This window comes from Prionailurus bengalensis, chromosome A1 (assembly GCF_016509475.1).
Source record: "Prionailurus bengalensis isolate Pbe53 chromosome A1, Fcat_Pben_1.1_paternal_pri, whole genome shotgun sequence".
Classification (NCBI taxonomy): domain Eukaryota; kingdom Metazoa; phylum Chordata; class Mammalia; order Carnivora; family Felidae; genus Prionailurus; species Prionailurus bengalensis.
Genome location: NC_057343.1, coordinates 162514903 through 162538052, shown reverse-complemented (window position 1 = coordinate 162538052; position 23150 = coordinate 162514903). Strand labels below are relative to the sequence as shown.

Sequence of the window (23150 nt, the reverse complement as noted above, 5' to 3'; positions counted from 1 at the left end):
AAGATATACTATGACTACAGTGCCAACTGGGAAAAGCTATACAAGCCTCTGTAAAGATGACAGTGGATCCCCTGAGAGACAAACTGTCTCACACATATACATACTCAAGAAATATTTGACTCTTATGAAGCATCAAGCATTGTGCTAGCTTCTGAGGGTAAAGTACCCGGTCTCAGTGATGAAAATTTAGAAAATACTACTAAGTCTGGACAAAAACCAAGAAAAGATACACCAGTCACTGCCTATAGATCTATTTATATGCCTACCCAAACATGTTGGAACAGGAAACAAGAAGTTTCAGTATAGTATTTAAAACTACAAATGCAACCAATGTAAGAGTTAATACTAATGTTAAAACTAATAAAATAAAATAAAATAAAATAAAATAAAATAAAATAAAATAAAAATAGCAAAAAGTAAAAACAGCAATAAATAGTATAAGCTAGTCTTTTATATGGCAAGAAACTAAATGGTTAGGTTGTTAAATTAGTAAGCACATCCATGTGTGCATGTCTGTATGCATGTATATGTGTGCAAGCACATTGATACACACTCACACCCATGTAGAGATCAGAAATCTAAACTTTTTCTGCAAAGAATCATATAGTAAATATTATAGACTGTAGCAATCACATACAGTCACTTGTCACATATTCACCTTAATTTTTTGCTGTTGTTACTTTGGTTTTTTACAACCCTTTAAAAATGTAAAAAAAGAAAAAAAATCTTGACTGATAGGTCTTAAAAAAATAGATCAAGAAACCACATGTGACTGATGGGCCATAGTTTACCAACCTGTGATTGAGACTAATAAAGGTATTCACAGAAAAACTAAGAAAATAAAAGTGCTGATCCCAGAAATAGGAAAAGCACAAGGGAGATATACCTAACTAATGGTTCTTTTGAACTACATAATTCAATAACCTTTGTCATACATTCCTTTGGTTTCAAAAAGTGAATACACAAGAGTAAGTGAAGGGATGTGGCAGTGTAAGTTAAGGATATTCAGAGTTAGAATTTCTCCTCTTCCCTTTTGCCAGTCTTTCACTCAATTTTCTAAATCATGTGGCTTTTCAAACATTCTGGCATTTTCACTAAACAAAGAAGAAATTAATGTCATGTGAATTATTTTTGATCCTTCCAGGTCATATATTATTTGTCAAAGAGTCAATACGTCAGTAACCTAGTCATAGTCGGTCACAGGATACCTTGGCAAGTCTTAAAAAAGGGAATGATACAAACGTAGACCTTAAGGACTTGAAATTTTATCTCAGCTGACACTCCTCCCCACTCCCAAGGTCTTCATTGTTTCTTGAATGAATCTTTCAGTGCATGGCTGAACTAATCTGGCTAATCATGCTATTTTCTATACTCTGTATAGTGTAAATGTTTGACTATATTGGTATGAGTGAGCACTCTGTTACTTATTTTAGCTTGCACTGTATTTTATCATTTATATAAATGCTGTCTTCCAAACATGAATCTAAGCTCTTTAAAAACAAGAACGTACAGAAAAACTACATTGTTAGGCACCCAATAAACAGGGGAATGCTGTTCAATTTAAGTGAAGTTAGCATGTTGGGGCGCCTGGGTGGCTCATTCGGTTAAAGCATCTGGCTCTTAGGCTCAGGGCATCATCTTATGGTTTATGAGATCGAGCCCTGTGTCAGGCTCTGTGCTGACAGCTGGAGAGAATTTAAAGAATGAAACTTAATTTAATAGAATTTAAAGTTGAAATGCAATTTCTCAAAAAGAAAAAAAAAAGTCTTTCCTAAGTCTAAAGATCTAGGCACTGATGGTTACATGGCTGTGATAGTAACATGGGTATAAAAACACCAAATATATCCACATGCAGTGATTTTTCTCAGGGAAGGTCAAAAACACTTGTAAACCTTTAAGTTATTGGGCCCATTTAATAAGCCATCTACTTAAAATAATAATAAATATTGAACATAAAATACAAAACACAAAATAAAAGTACACATTTTAACTAAAAAGGCTACTTTTATCTTAATATGCAGTGCACCTTAGTCTTAAACAAAAGTATAAGGGGGCTTTAAAATTCATGTACTTTTAACAGCTATGGTTCTTTTGTCACAATTGAATGTTTTCTTTAAGCTCATGACATCCCATCTTGTCTACATGTATTGATAATTACATAAATCTATAGTTACACTTTTCTATTAAACATAGTAAATGCATATTGCAACCTGAAAAAAAAATTGTTGGCTCTCAATTAACAAAAAAATGAGGATTTTATAAATGTGTAGAGGAAAATATAGAAGATTAAAAGGGCAAAAGAAAATAGCTATATGGTTGATTATATTGAATGATATTCACTCATCACATGGAATGCACAGGTAAATGATCTTGAGATCCCTTCTAGGTAGTCAAGTTAATAGCTAACCAATATAGTTTGCAAATTCTTCAAAATTTTATTTTACTAAGGTTGGTAGGAATTATTTCCATTTAAATAACATGTAAAAGCTACAGTACAAAAATAAAACTAAACTACTAAAGTAAGCTTGATAAAATTTTATGTAAAAATGTATGAGGCTACATAAAATAAACACAACAGAATAAAACTCCATTTCATTTTACTACTCTATGAAAGAGAGAAAACTGATCAATGTAACTTGCAGTACCCATCTGGTCTTATTCTTTTTGTGTTCTTTTAAAGGAAAGCCTGTAGGTATTAAGTATGGAATAATGTAAGTAATATTACTTAATTTCTTCCAAAGCATATTCAAAACTAAACTGAGGAATATATCATCTACTGGATATTTTATACACAGAAGCTTCTCTATATGAGAGACATAATGATTAAGCTGAGTAATTTTTAAAAATTTTTTCTGGGGCACCTGGGTGACTCACTCGGTTGAGCAACCGAGTTCAGCTCAGGTCATGATCTTATGGTTTGTGGGTTCGAGCGCCATGTTGGGGTCTGTGCTGACAGCTCGGAGCCTGGAGCCTGCTTCAGATTCTGTGTCTCCCTCTCTCTCTCTGCCCCTCCCCCACTCATGCTCTCTGTCTCAGAAATAAACATTAAAAATTTTTTTTTTAATTTAATGTTTATTTTTGAGAGAGAGAGAGAGGGAGGGAGGGAGGGGCAAAGAGAGAGGGAGACACAGGATCTGAAGTAGACCCCAAGTTCTGAGTTGTCAACCAGAGCCAATGCAGGGCTCAAACTCACAAACTGCAAGATGATGACCTGAGCCCAAGTCAGATGCTTAACCGAATGAGCCACCCAGGTGCCCAGCAGAGTAAATTTTTTTTTTTTTTTTTTTTTTTAGTTTTTTTATACGCTTATTTATTTTTGAGAGACAGAGGGAGACAGAGCATGAGCCGGAGAGGGGCAGAGAGAAAGGGAAACACAGAATCCGAAGCAGCCTCCAGGCTGTGAGCTGTCAGCACAGAGCCCGATGCCGGACTCTAACTCATGGACCATGAGATCATGACCTGAGCCAAAGTCAGATACTTAACCGAGTGAGCCACCTAGGCGCACCAGCAAGCAGAGTAATTCCTAATAAGTAAATGTACAACTACTACAAAATTTTTGACTTCACTATTTTTGGCAAAAAAGTAAATCAGTGACCAAGAATGATTTTGAAACTGATTACTTTGCCATTGTAACATAATACAAATAAAAATTAGTGAGCCACAATTTAGCCGCCTATGATTTATCAAGAAATCCAACTCAATGGGATATATAACATATTATAAAAATACTTTTATCTGACCTGTCTGTCATTTCCATATCCCATTGCCAAAACCGAATCCATCAGTTATCACTTCAAGTTCTTCAAGAAGTAGACACCAACAAGAGATAAGACTATGTTATGGCTTGAACTGTGTCTCCAAATTCATATGTTGAAATCCTAACTCCTAGATCCTGAGAATGTGACTTTATTTGAAGATAGAGTCTTAACTAGTCAATTAAGTTAAAGTCATTTAGAATGGGCCCTAATCCAGTGTGACTATTGTCAAAAAAAAAAAAAAAAGAAAGAAAGAAAGAAAGAAAGAAAGAAAGAAAGAAAGAAAGAAAGAAAAGAGAACAAAGAAGATGAAATTTGGAGACAGACTTCCAAGTGAAGATGAAGAGTCAAGGAGAGAAATCTGGAACAACCTTCCATATATTAATCTGCTCAGGCTGCCATAATGAAATACCATAAAATTAATTGCTTAAACAATGGAAATTTATTTGTTACTATTTTAGAGTCATCAAGGTATGAGCAAGGTAGGTTTCATTCTGAGGCTTCTTCTCTTGGCTTGTGGGCAGCTGCTATTTCACTGTGTGCCCACATGATCTCTTCTTTGTGTGTACAGGGAGAGAGCTCTTGTATCTCTTCCTTTTCTTATAAGATGCACCTGCCCTATTGGATGAGGGCACTGTCCTTACGACCTCATTTTACTTTTATCCCATCTTCAAATATAGTCACATATGAATTTGCGGGTAAATAAACATTCAGTTCAGAATATTCCCTCATAGCCTTCAGAAGGATCCAAGTCTGTTAATTAATAGAGTAGAGGAGATTTATTAGGGGGAAGGCCTCTGAAGGACAGATGGAGAGAATAGGAGATCCTACAAAGGCTAATGCAGGCCTTCGACCTGTGCAAGAGAGTGGAAAAGAAGCATAATTGGTTAGGAAGAGCAGTAGACAATAATGCAATTATGAGAAAGCTTTGACCAGGACAATGGGATGTCCTCACACAAAGGCTGTCCATTAGAGGAGGGAGTCCTCTGTTAATCAGGATGGCCAGATTTAGCCACAGTCAGTCACTGGCTGGAAAAGGCCTAAGAATTACGGCTCTGTCATGGATGCAATGATGGATCCAAAGCTGTGGCAGCTGGAAGTTGTTGGTCAACTATGCTTCCTACAGCAGTGTCTCTTAAAGGGAAGTCTATTCAGTGTAGCTTCATGGCTGTCACAATCACAAAGTCCTATTGATTGTACTTCCTGAGAATTACTGAAATCCACTTACGGTCTTCACCACTGCTATCACCAATTGCCTTGACTATTAAAATAGTTTAATAACCATAGCACTATCTACCTGGCCACCCACTAACCTTCCCTCCATTTTCTAAAATCTCCAACAATTTCCTTTAGCTTAGCAGTGATGATTGTGTAATACGGCCTACAAAGTCCAACACAGCATGGCTCCTAACTTACGTTGCTAGCCTCACCTTGCTGTTTACTCTACATTCTGCTTCACCTTCTGCACCCCATCCACAAAGCCTTCTAACTCATTCCCATATAATGGCCATACGTGCTCTGTCATTGGCCTCATACTCTTCCCCACACACCACACTGTTGCTGAGTTAATGCCTATTCATGTTTCAGCTCCAGCTCAGTTATCACTTCCTTAGAGAAGTTTTCCTTAATCTACCTAACTAGGTCATACATAAACACCTAGTACTGGCTTCCATAGCACCCCTGGTACATGTCCTTTGAAGTATTTATTAATGATATACTTGTATACTCTTTTGTGTAAACTATTTGTGTTCCCTACTAGATTTAATTTCAGGAGAGCAGGAAGTAAATTTGTTTTTGCTCACCATGATAACCACAGCACACAGGGAATGGCATAAAGCAGATGCCTACTATCTGTCAAACTAAAATATATGGATTCACATATATATTGCATTTTCTATGTGTACCAACAAAACCTACAATTTTATATGTTAATCATCACCTCTGGGGTAAGAGAAGCCTGAAAAGAACATCATCTCCAAAATTATACCAAAACCTATAGGAGTTAGCCAATTGTTAAATCAGAATACACATAACAGCCTTCTGGCTCAGAGGGGAGGGGGGAAAGGACTAGAATAATTAAACATATCAAACATGCACTCACTCCAGGATTTCTTAGACACTCATTTAGGATGCTTTAAGTTGAGCCCGGGTGATTCTCATAAGCTATCCAAACAAGAACCACTAGTATTCAGCTTGCAACCTGTACTGAGTAGTTTCATTTTCATCTTTTGGGTATGTAAAATTACCATGTTGTAATGTGTAGTTATACTTCATTTAGATTCTAAATAATTGAAGTTTATCCATTCAAAGCCAAACTGACCTTTTCCTTATTTTCTTTTAAATTCTCAGCATTCTACATGGAGATATATCCAATGCTAACAATATCTCTACCCTATTATACAGGATAAAATGAGCTAATTCTACTATTTTAGATGTCTCAATATTATTATGATTATTCCATTTTGCTGTAAAACAATAATGCTCTCAGGAGCAATTGACCCCATGTTGAAGTTCTCAGATTATAGTGCTTTTTAAAAATTCTTTTGGCTTCCTTTCATAATTATAATTGGGTCCTCTCTATTGGCCTATCAGCTACCAAGCTCTGTCACTATCATGACCTTGACCAAGTGCAGCACTAAATAGAAGATTCCCTCAACAAAGTATCCTGCCATTCTTTATCTCCAGTAAAATGTTCACTGCTAACACCTAAAAGTTAAAAAAGATCAAATGCATGTTCATCTATGTTTAGGATACTGCACTATTTTCTCTGATAGATCTCTTCTCACCTAGCTCCCTGTAATTTAGCACATACAATCAGTTCCTGTGTTTAGACTTGTCTCCTATTTTATGTTATAATGGTAGATAGCCCCAGGTGAAGTAAATCCTAAATAAGTATCATATAGCTTAGCTAGGACATGTCATGTAGTAAGTGCATAGCACATAGCTCCCTTGTTCATTTCTTGCCTTGGTCTTTACATGGATATCCTAGTGTTCTTTTCCTGGCACTAAAACTCGGGATGTGAGGCTTGATAAATTCTTCTGACATCCACTTCTAAGAATTCAGCATGGAATTATTCCCCAACTAACTTTAAAGTACTATTTACAACTCAGCATTTACAAAGTTCATACTATTTCACCTCCCACTCTAAGACCAACCCCTCTAGTGGGTTTCTCTTACAATCTCCTCAGCTCCCACCCTGTCTCTAATAATCTTGCCAGTCCTAACGTCTTGCTGATCATAGGTATTTTAGGAGGTCAAATACTACATGTATAAAGAATGGTGTGAAGAGGTATCAAAAAAACAGAGTAAAAACCCCAAAATATATTACAACTCTAGACATACAAAATCACTAATAAGGTTAACATTTACCTGGTCTGCACATATGACAGGCAGTGAGCTACGCAGCTTACAAGAATTACCTGATATAAACCTCACAACAATCCTATAAGTACCTTCATTTTATACATAGAAAAGCAGGACTTGGAAAAAATTAAACTTGAGATAGTAAATGGTAGAGCTAGGATTCAAACACAGGCAATTTGGCTCCTGAGTCTGGGATCTTAAAACATTAAGCACGACTGTCTTCCTAATGAATCAAAGTAATTTTAAACAAGGTCACAAAACCAGTTACCAAAACAGTCTTCTGATCCCTAATATAATTATCTCACACTATGCCAAAATGAACATATTATTTTAGTGAACTGCATTTTCTGGTTCATCCTTTTGCAGTAAAACTAATAACCCAGTAGCTACTTGCATTAACAAGTACATTTATGTTTTGGTAAGGCCATCTCTTAGTTCTGATCACAGAAACAGAATCTGCTTTTTGTTTATCCAAAAGGAAACCCTACTTTGCTTTAACAGAATCATGATTTTGTTTACAGAGCAATTGGGCCCAGCCCTAAGAGATACATAATGATCATAATAATTGGTGTAAACCTATCATGGAAATATAATTTTCCTTTTGCCAGTCATTGTTTAGGGCTGAGCAGATAAAGCAGTTCAGACAAATGAGATAGAAGGGGATGACTCTAGCAGTGTGGTTTCTAGGAAAGGCCCCCTTCTTTTTTGTGTTTGAAACACTACTGTGTGAGAACAGAATGCTTAAAGCTGAGGTAGCCATCTTATGAAGAGACAAGGATGGAAAAACCCAGAATTCTTGATGCTATCACAAAATCACAGAACCATGTCTGAGCCTTGTTCATATTCATGACAAGCAAACAACACCACCACCAAAATATGTCCTTATTTTAAAGTCACTTTTAACTGGCATTTTATTACCTACAGGTAAAAACCTCCTAACTGATCAGGGCACCTAGCATCTTAGCTTCTCTAAGATGGGCTGACAATCTTCCATAACTCAGATGTGTATTTCCTTCTGATGTTATTCTTTTTAAAGAATCTTTTAGGCAGGTTCTATTACCAATCCCTCCATTCTGAATATATTATTCACCTTTTTTTCTTAGCAGAGTTTGATAAAAAATCAGTGCCACATAATAAGCCCACTAAAACTTTTCACTTTCATTCTACCCTTGTTTTTCCAGGAATTCAGTAGTCTCAGCTCCATCTAGATCATCCAAACCTTTTCAGTTTTTTCTCTCCTCAGAGACTGAGCAGCCCAAATTCATGAACACAACAGTTCTTAAATTGGACTCCTCAGAGTGCTAGGTTTCAGTGGAAGTATAGCCAGCCTCTACCACTAAAAAAGATGGAGCTCTAATATTAGAACAAGGCCTGCTATCATGCGACCTGTCATGTCTGCTGTCCCTATCCTAAGAAAAATTACTTTGCCTACAAGCTTTTTTGAACGAGTAACAACAGTTAATGGTATATTCTACTGTGCAAAAGTCCCCTACTCTCAGCCATAACTAAAACCATGCTAGGATAGATACTTTTTTTCAAGGGCTATCAGTCAATCTCTAGAAGGGATTGTGACCCATGATGTGGCCTAGCCCATAAAGATAAGCCAATCAGAATACTCTTTAGGGAGTCAATGTAGAAGAAAACACATGCAACTATGGGCAAAAATGAACATGAGGCAATTTGAAGCTGCGATGGAGATTAACTCTTTCTCAAGAGTTAGTATAGTTAAAGAAAAAAAAAAAGAGTTAGGATAATTTTCCAGTGGGGATCAATGTGCATCCATTATAATGTATCCTATGGGTAAGAAAACATTGGGAAACAGTACAGACTAAGCTAACTGCAAAAGCGTTATTTAATTGTTTATTATTTTCAGTATCATTAAGAATTTGTTTTCCTGTTCTGTAAAATACAAATTCATCCCAATGAAAAAGTGATCAATCAATCACTTCAAAAACTGCTGTGCAATATAGAAGGAACACCAAAAATAGAATTCAAACTCTGGATTCTGCAGGAACTTGGATACTTTGTAGCTCAATGACCTTTGATATATCACTTTATATGGCAGACATTACTAGAGCTCACCAAATCTGGAACACACACACACTCTCTCTCACTTTGTCACTTCCCAGCTCATCATTCAGTTAGGCTACTTTCCAGGCAGAGGCAATCAAAGCCCCTGGGCATTCTTTAGTCTCTTTTACCAAGGTCTGACACTGTAGCGGGCTTAGGTTGAAAGGGCAAAACCCTAAGATCAAAGTCAGCCAAACTGCTGAGTTGCTATGCAGAGGACAACTTTCCTGGAGGAGAGCCCAGGCCTACAGCTGCATTTTCATAAGGGAGAAATAAACTTTTATTGCATTAAGTCATTGGAACTGAGACTGTTTATTATCTCAGCATAAGCTATGGTACCCTGATTAAAATATTCAGACTCTCATATGCATTCCAATATCTGTAAAATCATCTACATAAGAGGTGAGGATAAAGTAATATAATGTTGATTAAAAAAAAAAACTTTATAGTGGTGTCTGGGTGGCTCAGTTGGTTAAGAATCCAGCTCTTGATTTCAGCTCAAGTCATGATCCCATGGTTCGTGAGATGGAGCCCCATGTGGGGCTTTGCATTGACAGCATGAAGCCTGCTTGGGATTCTCTCTCTCCCCCCTTTCTGCCCCTTCCCACAGCTCATATGTGCTCGTGCACTCTCCCAAATTAAAAAAAAAAAAAATTAAAAAAATTTCTATGAAAGTTCTGCATAAACATACATGAACTAATATGAACTATATGTCTAATATGCCTAATGAAAAGAAAAAGAATATAATTGATAACATAGGATTATAATTATTCAAAATATAGTATTGCTAACATGAATTGATATTTACAGGCTTGAGTATAAAAGAGGAGTAGAAGCCTACATGAAATAGTACACATGTACACATTTGTATGTACGTACGTTAGCCAGTACAAAAGTTTATTTTTCACCTTTTGTCTTATTACTGAGAAAATCAGTGAATAAATAAAATTATAATATAAACTAGAGACAAGCCGCAGTGCATTTTTACTTTAGAAAAACATAACACAGTTTGGCCACCTCAAAGGAATAACATTATCTCTTAAGTAGACTCAGTATCTTCATGTTATTCTGAGAATTGCCAAGTCTATGCCTATTTATTGGTATAGAAAAAAAAATAATATGAAAGAAATTAACAGTAAATATCTCTGAAAAATAACTAGTAAAAACCTAAATGATTTATTTTAAAATGTTTTATTTATTTTGAGAGAGAGAGGAACACAAGCAGGGGAGGGGTAGAGAGAGTAGGAGAGAAAGAGAGAGAGAGAGAGAGAGAGAGAGAGAGAGAATGAATCCCAAGCAGGCTCCATGCTGCCAGTACAGAGCCCAACACGGGACTCAAATTCACGAACCATGAGATCGTGACCTGAGCCAAAGTCAAGAGTCAGTCATTTAACTGACTGAGCCACCCAGGCGCCCTGGAAAAACCTAAATGATTTCTTAGGAAAATGATTTTAATTACTATAAGATTCCAAATTTATGATTGAGGTATTTTTCATGCTATGTTTTACATCATACTGAGCAATGCAACTTATCAAGACATACCTTGCAACCCAACTTTAACTTTTTATTGTCTTTCTCATATTTGAGAAAAGACAAATTAAAGTAAATTAAAAACATAAATTTGACAGTATCAAAAATAAAGTTAAAGGCAAATGCTGTAATATAGAAGATAAATACCAACAAGGGCAATGGACAAAACAACTCAAACTCTGAAGAGAAGGAAAAGCAGAGGTTGTATTCTAGATATTCAGCTATTTAACAACTGCAAGACGTAGAATCAACTAATCAAGACAGACAATGGCTGTAACAATTGGTCCAAATATACTGGAGGAGTATACTGGAATATACCATCTGAATATTAGCACTAAGTTTCATAATTCTATTTGTTGATTATTTTATTTTCAGAAAAATTCCATTATAACTAACAAGATGCTTCTCAATTCAGTTTCTCCTGTTTGTCCCAAATCCAAACTTTCTTAGTTACCAGAAAATGCATCTCCCAGTTACACTTATACAACTCATCCTGATTACTGCATTTATCTTAGATATATGTAATGAATATTATCTTGAATAAATATATACAAATATTTATGTATTTTAAAGGGCCCCAATTGACTTTTCTGCACAGCCACAGATGCTGAGTCCACAGCTCTTCAAGTACAGAAAATATGTGAAGTGGGGCACCTGGGTGGCTGAGTCAGTTAAGCATCTGACTTTGGCTCAGGTCATGATCTTACAGTTTGTGAGTTCGAGCCCTGTGTTGGGCTCTGTGCTGACAGCTCAGAGTCTGGAGCCTGCTTCGGATTCCGTGTCTCCTTCTCTCTCTGCCACTCCCCCACTCATGCTCTGTCTCTCTCTGTCTCTCAAAAACAAATAAACATTTAAAAAAATTAAAAGAATCAATAAAATCAGCTAGGAGACACTGTTTATGAATCAAAAACTAAGCTTTAGCCAGATACCAAAAATGTCAGTACCATGATGCTGGACTTCCAGCATCAAGAATTGTGAGAAATAAATGTCTGTTGTTTATAAGCCACATGGTCTGTAGTACCTTTGTGATAGCACCCTGAATGAGCTAAGACAACAAAGGGGTCTGGCACCACAAAGGGTTTTTGATACAGCTGATGTTTTATTTCCATCTTAAAAGAAATGTTAGATAAAACAAAGAATGCATGCAATCTCTTTGTTTGAAAAATACATTTCCATAAAAATATGGCCCATTTGAGACTAGAACACAAGATATACATGGAAAATGATGAAAACAAGATTGAGGAGGACCTTACATGCTAAGCTGAGGAATATGAACCTTATCCCATCAGATGCCATAGAATAACAATGCCCAACAGAACTTTCTGCAATGATGGAAATATCCTATACTGTGCAGTCCAATATGGTAGCCAATACACTCATGTGATTATTGATCTGTGAAATGTGGCTAGTGCATCCACCAAATAGAATTTAATTCTAATTTACTCAAGTTTTTAAAGCCACATGTAGTTGGCTACCATATTGCACAGCCATAAGGCACAAATTATAAGCACAGAGAATGATTGGATCTACACTTCAAAAGGAATGCTAGCTGTTTAGAATGTAGGATGAAAGACAAATATACTTGGGAGTGAAGAGACAAGTTAGAATAGTACCACCAGTAGTCAAATGATATGAGCCTAAAGGAACGTGATATTAGTGAAGCTGGCCAAGTGGTAATGTAGTCAAGAGCTATTTAGAAAATGAAACTCTATGAGTGGATGTAGAAGGTAAACAAAAGGGAGACTTGGCATGGCTCAGGTTTCTAGTTCAAGAAACTATGTATATGGTGATACCATTTACCTTTAGAGAACAGTGAGGCAAAAGTTTGGGTACAAAAATGATGGTTACAAGTTTTAACTTTATGAGTTTGAATCATACATCCAGTAAAAGTTGGGTGGTTATACATGATGGAAACTCAGAGGCAGTTAATAACTTAGAGGTGGTATTTAAAGAAGTGAATTTTTGATGGATCACTCAGATCCATTTGATGGATCACATGGGCAATCAAACTGCAGAGTTAAGGAAAGGACCTAGTAAATTCCCAAATATAAAAGAGGTGAAAGTCATTCTCTTCCACAAACATTTAATAAAGTCTTTGTCTTCCAGGAACTCGGTGGGGTCTTTAGGGAATAAATATGAGTAAGATATGGACTGTTCTTCAGATTAGAGGTGTAAAAGAATTCTAAGAGCAGGAAGAAGAGTCCTTGGAGAAATAAGTTCATGGATAACATGGACAACAAATATTGAAAGAGTTAAGAAAATCAGAAGATGAAGTAAGAGATAAAATACTGAGTGCTACAAGAAAGACAGGAAAAGTGTCCACGAACTGATGTGAAAAGGTTATTAATTATCCCCTGCAAGGGCACTTTTAGAATGGTAGAAGTAAAACCAGACTTCAACAACCAGAGGAGGAAATGAAAGGTGTGAAAATAGGGACATTTCAACGGAGGTTATCTCTCCCTTCTCACCCACGCTATTCCTATACATTGGTTTTATTCAGATTCTTTCTCTCCGTGATTTCTGAAGGACCTTCCGTTCCTTTAACTTCAATATTTCTTTTTCAACTAGCTCTTTTCGTATTACTAATATCTAAATATACTTCAACATTACATTCTTAAACGAATACTCCTCTCTCTCTTCTATTCAATACTTCTCCCTGACAGCATAGCCGAGATTGTTAAGAGTGACCAAAACATATCCCAGGAGAAAAGGCCGACTGAAAAGTAGATTCAGTTGTAGGGAAAGTTTTTAGATCATTCATGTTGATTAGGAATAACAAGCCTTCTATTCAAATTTAATATTTTTTGCTGTATTAAGTGACTGTCCAAGTAGTTTTGTCTATGGGAATGAGATTTCCAAGCAGCCCCCACCAATTAGCTTGATCTCTTGCAACATACTCCTAAAAGTTCAATGTGTTATCACAAAAAGCATCCACTTTACCCTAGATGTTAAGCTCCTTGAGAAACAATATCATCTTACTTATCCTTTAAGATCCAATGCCCAGAACAGTTTATCAAGTGACATAATAGTCACTCAAACTGAATCATGAAATGATTTGACTGGAATTAAACGTGGCCCATACAATAACTTGTCCAACCACTTCTTTGCATAGTCACATACATCACTATTTTACAAACACTCCCCAACCACTGTGCCACATATGAAAATGGTTTACTGATGTGCCAAAACAAAAATACCCTCAGCCCTTGGGTTGCTATCAGGGTTCAAGGTGGACAGTGATCAGGGTAAATAGTCTCAAGCATTTACCCCACATGGATATTAATTTCTAAGTATGGCATGACATGGAAAAGGTTGGGAAGCATTGCCCTGGCCCAGATACCCCCAACAAATTAACCTCATTGCTTTTGCCTCCCAGAACTGCATACCTGATGAACACTGCTTAAATACAGAAAATCCTGTTATCACATGTAAAAAACAAAAACAGAGGGAAGAAATAGTTTTAAAAGCATTCCCTAAAGCCAAGATTATTACAGGTGAAAACAGAAAAGACAAGTGGAAGAGATCAGGAAAGAGTAATGAAAGAAGAAAAATAATAGTTATCACTATTAAAATTCATTAAGCAGTTATTATGCCCCAGGAACTGTGCTGTGTTTTGTAGAGATTCTTCACACAATCCTTTCTGGTAAATACTATCATTTTCCCTATTTTGCAACACCTAAGCTAAACCTTAGGGTTGCCATTTAACTCATCCAAGGATATACACCAAGTGTATTCTCATAAAAAGCTACTATAAGAATTCAGGGAATCTGACTTCCCATCAGGCTACACTGAAATGGGATCATGATAGCATAATGGAACAGAAGTCAGGAGAGGAAAAATTACTCAAGAACTAAATGATAACAAATACAGCCAAACTGTTCAGAATAAAGACTCTCCTTGTAGAATAAAGAACACTTGGGGAGGCTGGGTGGTTCAGTCAGTTGGGGGTCCGACTTCGGCTTAGGTCATGATCTCACCGTTCAGTTCATGAGTTCAAACCCCTTGTCGGGTTCTGTGCTGACAACTCAGAGCCTGGGGCCTGTTTCATATTCTGTCTCTGTCTCTGTCTCTCTCTCTCTCTGCTCCTCCCCTGCTCATGCTCTGTGTGTCTCTCTCTCAAAAAGTTAATAAACATTAAAAAAAAAAAAGAAAAAAAAGAACACTTAGTAATTTGAAGGTAGTGACTTTACAGACTGGTGGTAAAATTGCAGTATACTTTTTGAGCCAGGCATGAGAACTGGCACTTTAAACTGATGGATTAGGGGCGCCTGGGTGGTTCAGTTGGTTAAGCATCTGACTTCTGCTCCGGTCATGATCTTGCAGCTCGTGAATTTGAGCCCTGCATTGGGGTCTGTGCTGACAGCTCAGAGACTGGAGCCTGCTTCAGATTCTGTATCTCCCTCTCTCTCTCTGCCCCACCCCCACTCACACTCTGTCTCTCTCTCAAAAATAAGTAACTGTTAAAAAAAATTTTAAACCGCTGGATTAAAAAACATCTAGCAAGATGGGTATGAATAATTTATATTCCTCCTTGAAACCTAGAGCAAAGATGGATCAGGAGGTAAACATCTGTTGTTTTTGGTGACTGCATCCTTTTCCCGTTTGCACTCATATTCCTTTATTGGTAGTATCTCTACCACAATAGTCTGGTGAGATATTAGGATTGCTACCATCTCTGCTAAAAGATAGGCCAAATTTATTTCTCCATCCAAGGAATTCAGTCCCTGAGCTGAGGGACAAAAAAAGTGAAAACCACTGCATATCTATACAGTAGGGTGGAAAGAAACTTCTGTTTTGGGTTATCTCCTAAGCTGCTTTTAGTTCCTACCTATTATCCAAACCTGATTCTTTAGTTACTCTTTGACTTTTTGAGATATAAATGAATGAATGAATGAATGAATAAATAAATAAATAAATCCCTTCTAGTTTAAGTTAGCCAGGGCTGTTTTATGAAACCATGTTTTATGGTTACTATTTCAACCAAAATAGTAAGTGATACAAGCAGTAACCTAATTCTTTAATATTAGAAGGAAGCAGGAAAGGAAAAGTATATATAAGGAGATAGATAAGGGATGTCATTTCTTTCTTTCTTCGAGGGAGGGAGGGATGTTATTTCCTTTGAGAAACCTAATGACTATTTTCCCTAACTAAACATTTATTTTCTTAGTCTAGTCAAACCTATTCCATTTATTAAATATCTGGGTGCAAATACTATGCTTAGTCCTGGATGAAAAATAAGTAAATTGCCTCTGCTCTCATAGAGTTTCTCTAAGTTCTCCATCAACTTCATTTCTCAATGATCCTGGACATATGAGATTGGTATATCACTGATACATAATCACCTTGACATTTTGGCATTTGACCTGAAAGCCAAATTAACATTTTACAGTATTTTAAGTGTACGGCTAAACATTTTGGGAAGGTTAAGTTTCATCTGTGCAAAGAATATCAATTCTTTAAGAATGTATACTTGTTAAATATATTTCCAAGCTCTGAGTCTTTGTATAAAACATTCAATATATACTACCTAGCTGAACAAATGATGCCAAACCAGGACAATTTGTACATGTTGAGAAAATTCCACTTTCCAAGGATGCATAAACACATAGAATGAAGTCCCAAAAAGGCAGAGACTTCTCGCATCTTGAGCCCTGCTAATTCTCACCATAAGGCCCACCACTGACACAATTTAAGTGCTCAAGAGTATTTACCAAATAAATGGCAGTGAGAAAATATATAAATGTTAAATAGTGAAAGCATTCCCTATTTTTGCCTAAAATGAGTGATTCCTATTGATGTCTTATGATTTTACAAGCTTCTTGTAAGTAACCAGATGGGAAAGATATCATTACCAATCCCACATCCATAATTCAATAATGAATTGCTCCAGGAGGAATTGAGGTAGAAATATGTATGATTAGATTAATAGAAGTTGCTGTAAAATAACACTACTCCCAGACTGTGTCTAGCAAATCAAGAAAACCTTTGGAGGAGGGATGGGAAGCAGGGAATTGAGGTAGGATATTAAATTATTTGAGGTAGGATATTAAATTATTTAATATAGGATATTAAATTATTTATTAATAATCAATAAATGCCAAGGTTAACTCACTTTTTAAAAATAAAATTTGAGACTTTTAATAGTCACAAAACTCACGTTTTAAACAGAAAGATACTGTGCATATAATATTCACTTGTTTTTTGTTCGAAAATAAGCTAGCCATCCTTATGTACAGTATCACTTTAAATTGGTTACTTTAAATAATCACAGGAAGCAGGATGGTAACTAGGCATGTTGGAAAAGTTCAGACAGAGCTAGGTTTCAATGCAGTTTTGCCATGGCCCAACCATGTGTCCTTGGACAAATTATTTAAAATAATGTTAAAAAATAAAATAAAATAAAATAAAATAAAATAAAATAAAATAAAATAATTATTAAATTAAAATAAAATTAAATTAAAAAAATAATGTTTCAGTTAGAAAGTAAGGTTATTTTAAAGAAAACTAATTTTGTGTCTTAGCTTATTGGTATAGGAACAATTAAAATTAAATTAATATTGTGTAATTACTAGACACTAGGTATTAATAGTACTTGCCTTTTATTACTTTTTCATAGCATCCTGTGTGTTCTTCATTATAACAATTGTTTGATTAGTGTCTCTCTGCTCCTCTAGTCTATAAGTGCCATGGAGGAAGAAATGTCTATTTCGCTCACAACAGATCCCCAGTGCCTAGTTATTCGCAGCTGAATAAATACTGACTGCCTAAATAAAGGCCAGCATGCTAAATTTCATGCTCATCTCCACTATATAAAGTACCTTTCTTTCCCCATTTTTAATGAGGAGATGTTACACTGGAAAGGTTAAGTGACTTGCTAAAGATCAGAAAGGAAGAAAGGATCAGGATTGGAATCTGAGCCTTGGTCTCCTAATATACCATATTGAATACAAAATGAAAAAGCATCAATGCCATGGCATGAAAAAAGAAATAATTTCCTGCTTTTAAGGCAAGGACCATTCTTCACAAAGTTATACCAAAATTGCTTACAATAATTGTTTATAATAATCAACCTACATGCTAAAAAATATTGACCCTACAATTTTTTTTCTTGCTTTATAGATTTTACTGTGACAAGAATGTCCTACAGAGAGAAAGGAAATCTAAGTATTAATGGAGATGTTCATTCCTCCTTATTCTATCAATAAGAAGCAAATACCATTAAATTGCTAAATCTTCACCATCTATAACTATATTAAAAAAAATAAGAATGCTCAACCATTAGACAACTACTTATACAACGCCTATCATATGTTGTACATAATATTTAGCACTTAGGATATAGCAGAAGATAAGACAGACAAGGAGCCTCTTATAGAAACTGGGTATTTTTAATATTAGGAAGCCTACTCTTTCCTTTGTATACATTTTCCAATTTCTACTGAGATAATCTAATTGTTCTTTGGAATATTTTCAGCTTCCAACTTAATGTTATTTCTAGTTACATATTCATTGTAACTGAGTTAGATTAAAACAAAACAATTTGGAAATTTCATGGAGTTCAAGTATTTTACAAATAAAATATTCTCCTCATAAATGTTACCATATAAGAGTTAGGGAAATGATTTTCACCCATTCTTTCCCGTGACACAAATAAACTGGCACTGGTGTGCTGTGACAAATACTTTTAAAGTGGGGAGGCAAAATGAGCATTCACCAAAATAAATAATTCACCAAAATAAATAATTTCATCCCATAATCTGGAAGCAAATATATGAGTTCTGAACATTGCCGAAACACTGTCAGCAACAATCAAGCTTTGGACATCAGGTAGCCAGCTAATTTTAGGATTTGAACTGAATGAATATATTAGATGCTGGTTAAAGAGCACAGTTTTCCTAAGCTATAGTTCAGAATTTGGCTTTTAACATACACTATGTTAGTGAGTTATCCAATAGAATCATACCGAAAAGTCTGTACTCTTCTGAGCATTATAGAAATGAAGACAGAAAATCAATGGCAATAAACATTATATATAAGATTTATAAAAGCAAATTATAGAAGCAAAATAAAAACATAAGGATCATCCCAAAGTTATCATCAGGCCCATAATTTACAAGTATAAGAAATATAATACTCAGGGTACTCTGGACTTTCATAGGACTATACAGATAGCGCTAAATAACAGATAGTGAGAAAAATAATTTCTGCTTCAATCTTTATATCAAAGTCTTCTAATCTTTATATCAAAAACAAAGTCTCAGTTTGGTGGTAATGTCTTTAACACCTCACGAATATTTACTTACTTCCACTTTAACAGAAAGTGGACCTGGATTCACTGGCTTTGTGAACCAATAGTACCCACCTCAAATAATGCGATTTACACCAGTGGTTCTCAAATGTTTTGGTCTTTTACATTCTTAAAAATTATTCAGGATTCCAAAGAATTTATATTTATGTGAACTATGCATATCAATATTTAATGTTAATTAAACGTAAGAAACTTTTAAAATATCATTTAAGATAAATCCATTACATGTTAACTTTTTAATGAAAAATATATTGTCAAAAAGAAAACCAAAAAAGTGAAAAAGTCACACTGACAGACTTTTCCAAATCCCTTCAATGTCTGGCTTAAACAAACAGAACTACATAGAAAAAGATAAACTGCCAGGTTTTCATATTTTCTCCTGCAATCATTTCCAATGTGTTTGGTTGAAATATATGAAGAAAATTGCTGTTCACATAGATATGAACTTGGAAAAAGGAAGAGCATTTTAATAGCCTTCTTAGATACTACTGCGTAGTTTGTTTTTTAATACTACACCAAAACTCCACAAGAGGTAAAAACTACTTAGTGCTTCCTCAGCACTTTTCTTGGATGGATCCTTCAAGTAGTGAAGCCTTGGCTCTGTAAGTCAACTCTTCAGAGAGGGAGTAACCAACAAAGCCACTTTAATCATCTTACAGATTTTCAACGTTGTAAGTCTTATTACAGATTTGTTCTAACTCAATCTTATTACATGGAATATTTAAATATTATGATTGATGCCATAAAACAATTTACATCAGTAATAAAAGAATGTATCAAATGAAGGTTACTATCATAATAAATGTCACCAATTGGATTATATCATTCCTTTGCAACTTTATAAGGCATTAAGTAGAATAATAAGTGGCAATCAATCATCTACTTTTATTCATAACCTGGTATTTACAACATAATGACCTGGTCTACTTAATCAAAAGTCTGATCATATGTCAGACCTAGACATCTTGTTAAAGGGGAAAAAAAAGGGAAAAAAATTCAAACAAAGAGTGGAATTTACAATCCTGGATTATCCTTAGACCCCGTGGGACACTAGATAAATCACTTTACTCTCCTGAGTCATCTTTGTCATATTTAAGGTGTTATTTAAGTCATCATTTCTGTTCCAAATCTAATATTTAAAGAACTCCACAATCTAGCATTCTATAGTAAGAATAGGCTCAAAAAATTTATTTTGTAAATTTAAACTTTTGAATGACTTAGAACTATTATTTATAGATGAATTCATTTTAGAAAGGATTTTTCAGAGGGTGAAATATCAAATTTATCCACTTACTAATTCAAAATTTGGTATATTTAAAGTCAGATATGTTTAGTTTTGTTAGGTATTAAATAATTACTCCAATATTAAAAGTGACTATATTTGCCTTTTTTTTTTCCTTTGCCACATAGGAAAGGAAATGTTACCATGCAACTGATAACATTGTGCATTTAAATACTTTGTGCCATGCAAAATGAATGCTGTTTCTGACTAATGGGGTATATGACATAGATTGAAGCATACAAAATTGTTACTTTTCCAGGTCGAAAACAGTGGAATGCAGGAAACTTCATATAGTATAAGCAAATTACTTAAGGGAAGATTAAAGACCAATAACAAGAAAATGCTGGTAAGGAATAACTTTTCTTCTTTTAAATTTTATGAGATGAAATATTCATAAGGTTTTTCTGCACTACTATTATTCCAAATAATAATGATTTTCTAGTAAGTAACAGTACCGTACAAAGAACTCTAGGACTCACAGACGCTACTAAATAGGAATCCTGCCCTTAAGAGGTCTGCATTCTGATAGGCAAAATGAAAGTACGCAACAATATATAAAGCAGAAAGACAGAAGTATTACAAGATAGTGTGGTCAAATACAAAATTAGTTCCTAAGAGGAAAGCATGCCCTTTGAACAAGGTAAAGAGATTTGGAGGTGAGGTATTAATTTATTATTTATAAATGAAAGCGAGTAACTATTTGGTTGTTTAACTTCTTAGGGTACATAGGCTTTTAAAGACAACCGTCATGATCTCAGGCAGGCACCCTTGATAATGGGGGCAGGGAGGAGTAACACCAGGTCAAAGAAATCTGCCTTGCTAGGTCACCAGGCAGCCCATCTTAGGCCTGCAGGGAAAGCTCACTGAGGCTTTGCCTCACCTGACCGTCCTGACGACGAAGTACACCAGCACCGCGCCGCTCACCACCATCAACACGGTCAGGGCCCGCTGGGTCATTGGCTTGTCGCCGGGGTTGGGGCTCACAGCAAGGCTGCCACCCAATGAGTCTTCTTCCCCGGCCTTCCCTCCTGAGTCTTCTGACGCAAGTCCTGCCCGGGGGCTGCTGCCATTGCCGCCCTCAGAGCCCCGCGGCCCTTTAGCTTCTGCGGGAGCGCGGCCCGTGGACTGGGCAACAGCGGGACCCGGAGGCACGGGCGACAGGGTCCGCGGCCCGCGGTCCGGAGGCCCGGGGTCCGGCGCGGCCTCGGCCGCCTGCAGCAGCACAGCCAAAGGCCCTCCCAAACCTGGCAGCAGTAGCAGAAGCAGGAAAGCGGAGATCAAGAGGGGACTGAGGCAGCAGTTGCAGTGCGGGGCCTTCATCGTCCCCGGACCGTCCTCTCACCACGCGGGAGCCGCCAGGCTCGCCGCCCTGGCTCCAAGAGGAACCATGGGCGCAGTGGAGAACGAAGAAGAGGTGACCAAATCGGGAACTGAGGCCCAGCCGTGGCAGGTGGTAGGGGCAGCAACAGCGGCAGCGGCAGCGGCCAGGAAAACCGGAAGTTCGTACATCTCAGCAGCCAGTGATACTACAGACGCTTTAGGTTGCTAACAAGTAGGGGCAGGCGCGTCCAATGACGTCAGGCGCGCCTGGTAGTCTGCGCACGCGCTTTGCCAGGACAAGGGCAAATCTTTCGGTTTCGTCACAGGTAAGAAAGTAAACACGAAAGGATGGTGTAAAGTGTGCAGCAACTCTGCTTGGGAAAACCATGAGAAATTGGAAGCTCATAATTGAGGTCCTTGGTGCAAAACTGCAGAAACACAGCTAATCATTGATCAGGCGAGCTTTACTTTGCCTCAGCTCAGGTACAAATTACGGTCATGTTTCCCACTGTCTCTAAGACCCTGACTTCCTTTCCTTAGTGCATTTACTTTAGAAACTTGGGATTGTAAATTCATTCTCTGCCTTTCTGAGATACAAATCCTTTTAAAAGTTCTTGCCAGTTTTACAACCAAAGGCTGTATTTCTTAAGGAACATCTTTTTTGAAATGTGATCAACAAAGAAGACAGCCACTCTAATAAGTCCCAGGCTCTGTGGAAGGGTAGGAGAGCCTAACTCAGGCAGGCCCCTTGACCAAGTTCTAAAACTACCTTCTGTCACAAAACTATGAGAAAAATTAACCACTTCCCTCCGGGAAGACCAATTAGTAAACACAGGTGTTCTGTGATGCACCCTACCTCAGCTTTTAAAATCTCCAGCTGTTTCTGAGGACTTGAACTAGAATAGAGTTGTGCGATAATTTTGAGTAAAATCTTCCTTATCTGTTTAACTTTGACATCAGTAATATAGAATGTTGGTTTGAGCAGATAACTATAAACAAAAGAGGCCGGACCGCAAGCCAAAGTGAATATTTGTTCTTATTTAAAAAACTTACTTATTCAACAAATTGATTAGAAATTCTACTCCTTGATTAGCATTGTGGTAAATTATGTGTATCGGACAATAGACAAATAAGATTGGATCCTTGCTCTTATAGCACTTAAGTTCAAGTAGAGGTAACACAATGAGCAGTTGCATTAATTCTGAATTCTGAAGTGTTACAAATGACAAGTACAGATCTAGGGTAAAACTTTTGTAAAGGGCTTTTGTAGGTAGTGTAGATAGGATAATATCTTTTAGCCACTTGGAAGTAACAGAGTAATGCAATTGCTCCTGCCTGGTAAAATTACAGGGACTAGACATCTTAATTCTCGGTTGCAGTGTGAGGGAGAGCATTAGTGACACACCCTAATTTTAGCTTTCAACCTGGCACTTATCAGTAATAAAATGGCTGTTTGGATTTTCTATCTTCCTTGATTCACAATTTTCATCAGAGTCGTATATAGAAGAGTGTTGGTATTAT

The 23150-nt window shown here is 36.5% G+C and overlaps 1 protein-coding gene across 2 annotated transcripts in view; it reads right to left on the bottom strand.

Annotated features, from left to right (window-relative positions):
• The window catches only part of FAM174A (family with sequence similarity 174 member A), a 37521-nt gene extending 15649 nt beyond the window's left edge, over positions 1-21872 (bottom strand). The window contains exon 1 of one of the 2 annotated variants that reach the window (XM_043594449.1): positions 21190-21872. In XM_043594449.1, the coding sequence (XP_043450384.1) occupies positions 21190-21629 (440 nt within the window). In that variant the 5' untranslated portion in view covers positions 21630-21872. The remainder of the gene's footprint in view (positions 1-21189) is intronic. The other variant, XM_043594439.1, reaches the window with a different exon arrangement.
• Positions 21873-23150: the final 1278 nt, after the last annotated feature.